Source organism: Cynara cardunculus (genome assembly GCF_001531365.2).
Source record: "Cynara cardunculus var. scolymus isolate 2C chromosome LG 13, CcrdV1, whole genome shotgun sequence".
NCBI classification, from domain to species: domain Eukaryota; kingdom Viridiplantae; phylum Streptophyta; class Magnoliopsida; order Asterales; family Asteraceae; genus Cynara; species Cynara cardunculus.
In genome coordinates this window covers 32,534,193-32,541,600 of record NC_037540.1, presented here as the reverse complement: position 1 = coordinate 32,541,600, position 7,408 = coordinate 32,534,193, and the positions used below count along the sequence as shown (strand labels likewise).

Here is a 7,408-nt window from a genome sequence, read left to right as displayed (position 1 = left end):
GCTACATGCAATAAAGGAAACATAAGCTTGAAACAACAAGGTGAATATCAAACAGAAGCTTGAAACAACAAGGTGAATATCACGGTTTGAATCGGTAAACAAGATCTAAAAAGATCTTCATAACCCGAGAGACAAAAAAACTGTTCATCTACTCACACATACTAAGAAAAATACTTATCCAACCAGATTATATCAATAGAACATATGAGCAAACATGAATTTTTTTTGAATATCACGGTCTAGACCGGTGAACAAGATCTAAACAGATCTGCGCAATCCGAGACCCTAGAACCGTTCATCTACTTAAAAAATGAAATACAACATATGAACAATGAGATATACAGATGAGTATTTCATCAATCGGTCTTGGTCAAAAGAAGATCATGTAGGATCTACAACCAGAAACACAGATGAGCACTTACTCGAATCAAGAAGAAGAAGGAAAGAAAACTAACCTGATTGATTTGAGCCAAACCTTGGTGAAACAGAAGATGATTCACAACCACTTTACGAAGAAGAAAAATTGATCTAAAGAGGCTCTAATACCATGAACAAAACATAAACCAAATGTTTATTTAATACTATTCAACTATTACAATACAAAAGAGTAATACACGAATTTTAGATTTAATACAATGTTAACCAAAATGATTAACAACGAAATATGAAAGTGTTTGAGAGAAAAAGCGAACTGAAAGAGAAATCGTATAGAAGAAAAAAGATATTAGTTGTGAGCTAAACCTATTAGCCACAACTTATACATAAATTCAATAATTGCAAGTTTGGTCCTCCAAGAATGAAACAATGTACTCCGCTATCCCTGAAGATCTTCATAAAACGAGGTGCAGTCCCTCACTTTTAACCAACAACTTTATTCTTATTACAGCATTAGCCATTTATCTTTAAATCTGACAAAATACAACAAAAATAAAGATTGATTTAGAAAAAGTATATCTTTCAACATTTATTTTTATCTATATCAATGTATTCTTTAGACAATGACATATTTATCTTACAATAAATCTATTGTAAATGAATGTAATACTTAAAAAAAATTTATAGTTAAGTTTTATAATTTAAAAAATTATAAAAAAACCTGTTAGAGTTGCTAACGACCCAAAAAAAAACTTTTTAAGTCATCAATTCGAGGGTCAGTTATCCCTAAACCTAACTATAAGGACCAAAATAGATATTTGCAGAATCCTTTCTCTTTTATGGTACGAAAGGAGATTAAATTCCTTTCTCGGAACGCACCATCCCCAATAAAGCAAGTCAGCTTTCCTCCCCAACCTCAACCTCAACCTCAACCTCACTCTTTAATGTCACTCATCCTTCTTCCCCTTCCATTTCTCAGTACACCACTATGACGTGCTTCCTCTGCTTACTCATTTTCCTATTTCTCACTCTCCTGCCTCTGCTGCCTGCATTACCCAATCAAGATGCCGTCCAATCCTTTCTACCAACCCCATCTTCGCCGGCCACCACCATCCCCGCATTCCCGGAACAATCCGACGCCTCCGGATGCCCCTTAGACCTCCCCGACGATCTCTTCACAAGCGTTAAATCAGCTTGCACCGGCAAACATGGCTCGGGTCCGCTTAGACGCTCAAGGTGCTGTCCAGTCCTTGCCGCCTGGATGTACTCCGCTTACTCTGCAACCGCACTGGGCAGAGCTGTCAAAGAACCCCTTCAAACGGCATCTTACTATGATCTTCCGCTCCTCCCCAACGATTCAGAGACGTGCATTGATAGGCTTGAAAATGGACTGAAGAGCAAAGGAATAGAGTTGATGCGATTGAACGAGTCGTGCGACGTTGTCTACTGCGAATGCGGCATCAGATTACATCCGTTGAGCTGTACGGAAACGTTTTCGGTAAATTCTGAAGGGGATTTGGTTGGGAATCCGAAAGTAAAGAGGTTAGAGAAGGATTGCTTGAATAATGTGGCCGTTAATGGCTTCGCTGGTCTCAATGGTTGCTCCAAATGCTTGAAAACTCTTCATCTGGTTAGCTTTCTTCCCCAATAAAATTTACTTGTTTCGATATTAGGGTTCTTAATTGATTGTCTGTTGCTTACATTTGGTAAAGTGTTTCTTTTGTGTGCTTGTAAACGGGCAGTGCTAGTTCTGACGCGCTGTTTTGAAGCGCGTGCGTACCACTCTCTTGGCTGACCACAATCCTTCCCAAAAAACTAGTAACAAAGCAGAATGGTTTCTACTATAAAAAGATTTCTTTAGAGATTACCTGTTTAGCAATCATGGGGAGATTGACTGTAATATACATTCTTTCTCAAATCTTGTGTTATACTGTAGGTATAAACCAAACATGTGAATGAGAGTAGCTCAACTGTTAAATTGATGCATCCTAGTAATTGGCCAGCAGCCACAAGTGGTCTTGAGGCCAATAGGAGAAACTAACTGAGCCATGATCCAAACAAGCTCCAATTACTTGAGCAACCAATGTTGAGCCTCTTGTTGTTCCTTTTGGTCCAAAATATTTAAGGGTATTTTAGGTACTTGATTTATAGTTGCGAACCCTTACTCATTTGAGCAGGACATGTTGATCCTGTTGTCATTGCTTTTGGTTCATAATATTTTAGGTGTTTTAGTGGTTTGATTGTTGTTAAACATTATTTACCGAGTGTATGGAATGAAACGGGGCAGTTTTATATCCTTATAATCTGCACTTGGCAAAAGATCGTATGATGTTGGGTTTTTGCCAAATGTCTATTATGAACAAGTTTGGAAGGATATTAGCATTGCTTATTTTTCTTGGAACAAATCCGTCTATTCAATTTTCGACATTTGAAAGAGACGCTCAACTCTTTCTCATAAGTGTCACTGCTCCAGTCTTATTGCATTCCCAACTTGGTCATTTAATTATCAATCACACCTGTACTTATTTCGTAGTAAAAATGGACCCTTTGTCCCCATGACGGAAACCCATGTCCCAGGGTCACAGCGAGTGCTTTTCTACTTTGTACAAATTGATATGAATTTCTTTTACCTTTTAAAATGACCCGGTATCCTTTGTCAAACTTTCTATAAAAAAATTGGTTGTTGCAAAGAACACATCCCGGTTTTGGAGGGGGGGGGGGTTCTGTTTGTGAGATTAGTATATTAGTTCTATGTTCCTGCTTTTTATTCTTATTCTGTGTTCACCATATGCTAGTCTTTTATGGAAACAACCGCTCTACTCTTTAAGGTAGAGGTCAGGTCAGTTTGGTTTATCTTTTAGTCATTATTTTCTTTGGTAGATACATGAACACTAGAATAGATTACTCTCTATGCCTATCTATTTCTATCACCAACGGAATCATTCTGAGAGATTCTAGAAAATCGACACTTCACGAATAAAAGGATGTGATCATGCCAAATGCAAATATAACATGAGTGCATAAAACCTATTGATTATAATGTGACATATTTGTATTGCAAGTAATGCAGAGGACTCTAATCCGTAGAATTAGACAAACAAATATCTTCACATGTTTCCTTGTGATATCTTTCATTGACATTTGGATAGACATTATCAATTTGGTCCTGAATAAGTCCAAGATAACATTTCAGATTTTATTGCAAGTTGTGAATGGCCTGTTTGTGAAATTATTGCACGAAAGAAACTATATATAATAATCAACATAATGAAAAAGACAAACGCAAGTTTGGGAAAATGCTTATACGGATGATTGATGGATATGTATTTGTAGTTTATCTTTCTTACTTTTTTTATTTTTTGGTAATCGTGGGTGTCCCGACACCTCTACTAATCCTATGAGGGCCTGAAGGTTATAGTCAGACAAACGTTTCAGTTGCCTTAAGTGGGACTTAAATTGGTGACATCTGGGAAGCAAATGTCTATTTTTACGACTTTTTAGCAGAGTACTAGTCCTTGTGTCAGCTAAGTGGCTGTAATTGAATCTGCTTAACCGTTAAACAGAGCCCTTTGAGCATGAATAAGAATCTCTTTTACTCAAATCCCATATCCCTTGCCGGTCCATCACAACAATCACATGAAAACACATCATCAAAGAGAGAATAATAACATAATTAAATACATATATAATGAAATAACTGTCTTCATGTGTTTGATGGGACATGGAATTTGGGGACATGAGATCTTTATTCTTCCGAGTATACCCTTTATCTGTGACATGAAGGACGAACATTGTTGATATCGGCTACATCTTGAAAAACATCTAAAGCATGTAAAAGGAGGCCAATCTTTACATATTGGTTACAAGTGATGGGTTTGTTCATGTATGTAGCTTAACAAGGATGATGCTGTAAACACAAGCAAACGAGAGGAGAGACGCAGTAAAATGCACAATGAAGATTGTGAGCTGATGGGTCTAACGTGGCTTCTTGCCAAGAACAGGTCAGCATACATACATACGGTTTCTGCTGTCCTCAGAGCCACGATGATGAGCACAGATGGTAATTCCATTCCAGAGTCATGTACCCTTAACAGTGATGGAATGCCATTAGCCGTTGATTCATCTGAAATCAATAACTCTTCATCACCCAGTATCATCTATTCTCCTTTCCTCTCTTTAATTTTCGTTTGTATGTATGTATGTGTAACTGTTACTCCATCGATTCGCCAACTACTTCACAGCATGTAGACTTGTGTGGTGTTTGCAATGTGCTGGGGATCTGTCTTCTTTGTATTTGTTATTAGGTGCAAGGAAATGTAATTCTTTGTTGTATTTCGGAGTTCTTTTTTCCTTCCATTTGGTTTTTGTTTTTGCTTTTGTTTTTGCTTTTGTTTTTGCTTTTGCTTTTGCTTTCATACAGGCATAATAGAATCAAGCGAAAGATTGTGTGAGAAGGGAAATTATCGTGAAAAGCGTAATAATATATGAACCCTTGATCACTTATATCTCATGCTCATTCATGCATTGTACTTTAGAAGGGAATTGATTTGGTGAATCTAGGGCACCTCATTGGTGTTGACATTCAATTAAGATTGATCCGAGGATAGAGATCTCTTCTTACGCTTCTCACAATAACTTCTCTTCTCATCGGAACCCAACCCATAGAATCATTACATCATTCTTCTAAGATCTTTATTTATCGAACTTGTGGGGTTGGACTGGGCAGATTAATTGATTCAGAAATATTAAGCATATGATATGTTAAAATTCTATGGCATTGTTCAACTACTAATTTTAGGGCCTCGTTAGAACAGTGGAGGTGTGCGTAAACAGCCATATTTATAAAGATAGAGATATGTTAAAATGGTGTAGTAATAGTTTGGCGGATACGACAACTGAGAAATGGTGTGGGCCACCAGTAACATGTGATGCCATTGATGGTAGGTTGAAAAGGGACCCGTGAATATCGTCTGCACCTCAACGTCTGGACCCATAAGCGGAATGTTTTGTGGTTTTTAAGCATGTATATCATAATTGAGATTTAATGTCAAATAATTTATATAATATAGTATAGATGAATGATTGTGTGAGAATAAGAGTTTAGATGAGAAACGTAAGAAGAGATCTGAATCATTGATCACTTCTAATCTCACCCTCATCCTGTGGTGAAGTCGACTACGATGTGGAGTTGCCAATCTTTCAGTTCTTGTTACCAATCTTCCACCGGAACTGAATGCAGATTTGGAGGCGATAGTAGAAATAGGAACAACTAATGTCTCTAGCTATCCTTTGAAGTGTTGGTATTTAAACTCAAAAGTAGCAAATCAACCTCCATGTCTTTAGGCAAAAGTTTCTCTTTCAAGTAATTGTCCAACTCTGTTGGTTGGCAATTGAAACAATCTTTGATAAAAGCTTTTTAAATTCAACACGATGACTTGATTAAGACCCTGAACATAAAGAAAACGAGCCGTCAACACTTCCATTGTTGTTTCTTACACCACAATCACTAAATTCATATTCTTGAAACATAGTGTAAACCAATTCTTTGAGCTTTTCAATTTCAATCGTCGATTTGTCTTGTTCGTAAAGCACATGAAAAAGCAACTACACAAACTTCAGCTTACACTGAGCATCTAAAAACGCTGACATTCCAATAATCCCATATGTAACAGACAAGTACTTGTCAAACTTCAAAAGCGTTTTGCAACATGTTCTTAATAACTTTATTAGGAGAACAGTCCAATCGACCAAAGAATATATAATTCACGTATTGATGGAAACATAAACATTTACCGTAGGATACTCTGAACCAGAAAACATTATCGTTACCTAAGGATTGCCAAAAAAAACAAAAACCAAAAATTAATAGTACCTCATATCAACAACACAAAAGTAGAGTTTAATAAAAATTAGAGTTACCTTACCTCATATAATAATTGCAATCTATCACAAATCTCTTTATCGAACTCCCAATCCTGCTCAGTTGCCAAACTTTATTCAGAGACTCACATTGCTTTAATCGTCGAAAGACGTCCTTGTAAACTATAGCAACATTGATCATCAAATAAGTAAAGTTCCATCTAGTCTTACAATCAAGTGTCAATTTCTTGGCAGATGATATTTCCAATTGGCGGGCTGTTTTCTCAAATTTTTGTTCCTTTTTTGGCGATGCAGTCCAAAAGGTAACACTATCTCTAATAATTTCTATTCCCTCCCAATAACAGCCAATCCAACTTGAACTATCAAATTGAGAACGTGAGCGCAACATCAAATGTGAAACATCCACCCACCCATCACAAATGAACTCAAAGGAAGCTTGTCCAACAATATGTTGATTATTGCATCATTTGTGGTGCGATTATCAACAGTTAGATTTGATACGTTAATAAGACTGAAAATAATAAAGTACATCCACAAGAACTTCAGTTAGATTCGTTACCTAAACAATCACAAAGTACATCCGCAAGAACTTCAGATGTATATGGACAAGACACATAAATAAACCTGGTTTAAGATTCGATACGTTAATAAGACTTAAAATAATCTAAATGAATTAACATTAAAGAATGTAAATAGTAAAGATATACCTCATGATTTGCCTTGCATATTCCAATTTTGACCAATAAAGTGAGCAGTGACCGCTAGACATGGCCAAAAACCGGTCCCAAGCTGGGCTGGGTCGGGTGATGGGTTGGAATCGTAAGTGTTCACACAGTGGGCACAAAGCCCCCATAGTGGCGGTGTAAGTGCACGCCGACACTATGATCGTTTCAAGTAATAAAGTGGTATAGTACCAAGATCGTTTCCACAAGGACTGGTCTATTGAGAATCAGAGAGTTTCATAACTTCTTGAGCACGTTTCGGCTTGTGAATAAAAGTTGAGTTTTGTTGGTGCAAAGCTTTAAAATAAGAAATAAACCTTTAAAATTAAAAGATGGGTATGGATGTAAGTTTCCCTTAAGAAGATTGTAAGAATAGTATGGTCATAAACTCATGGGACTTCTATAAAAACTCCAATCTCTCGAAAGTGGAT

The 7,408-nt window shown here is 36.8% G+C and overlaps 1 protein-coding gene across 1 annotated transcript; it reads left to right on the top strand.

Annotated features, from left to right (window-relative positions):
• Positions 1 to 1,251: 1,251 nt before the first annotated feature.
• Positions 1,252 to 4,729, top strand: LOC112525101 (uncharacterized GPI-anchored protein At4g28100). The gene is made up of 2 exons (XM_025135058.1): positions 1,252 to 2,005; positions 4,267 to 4,729. The coding sequence occupies exons 1-2, from the start codon at positions 1,364 to 1,366 to the stop codon at positions 4,621 to 4,623; spliced, it is 999 nt and encodes a 332-aa protein (XP_024990826.1). The 5' UTR covers positions 1,252 to 1,363; the 3' UTR covers positions 4,624 to 4,729.
• The last annotated feature ends 2,679 nt before the right edge of the window (positions 4,730 to 7,408 follow it).

What these genes read in the sequence shown, in the direction of transcription:
- LOC112525101 (XM_025135058.1), top strand. Translation starts at nt 1,364, where the DNA reads ATGACGTGCTTCCTCTGCTTACTCATTTTCCTATTTCTCACTCTCCTG. An exon ending in GCTTGAAAACTCTTCATCTG is followed by an intron (nt 2,006 to 4,266) that starts GTTAGCTTTCTT and finishes TCATGTATGTAG; the next exon opens with CTTAACAAGGATGATGCTGT.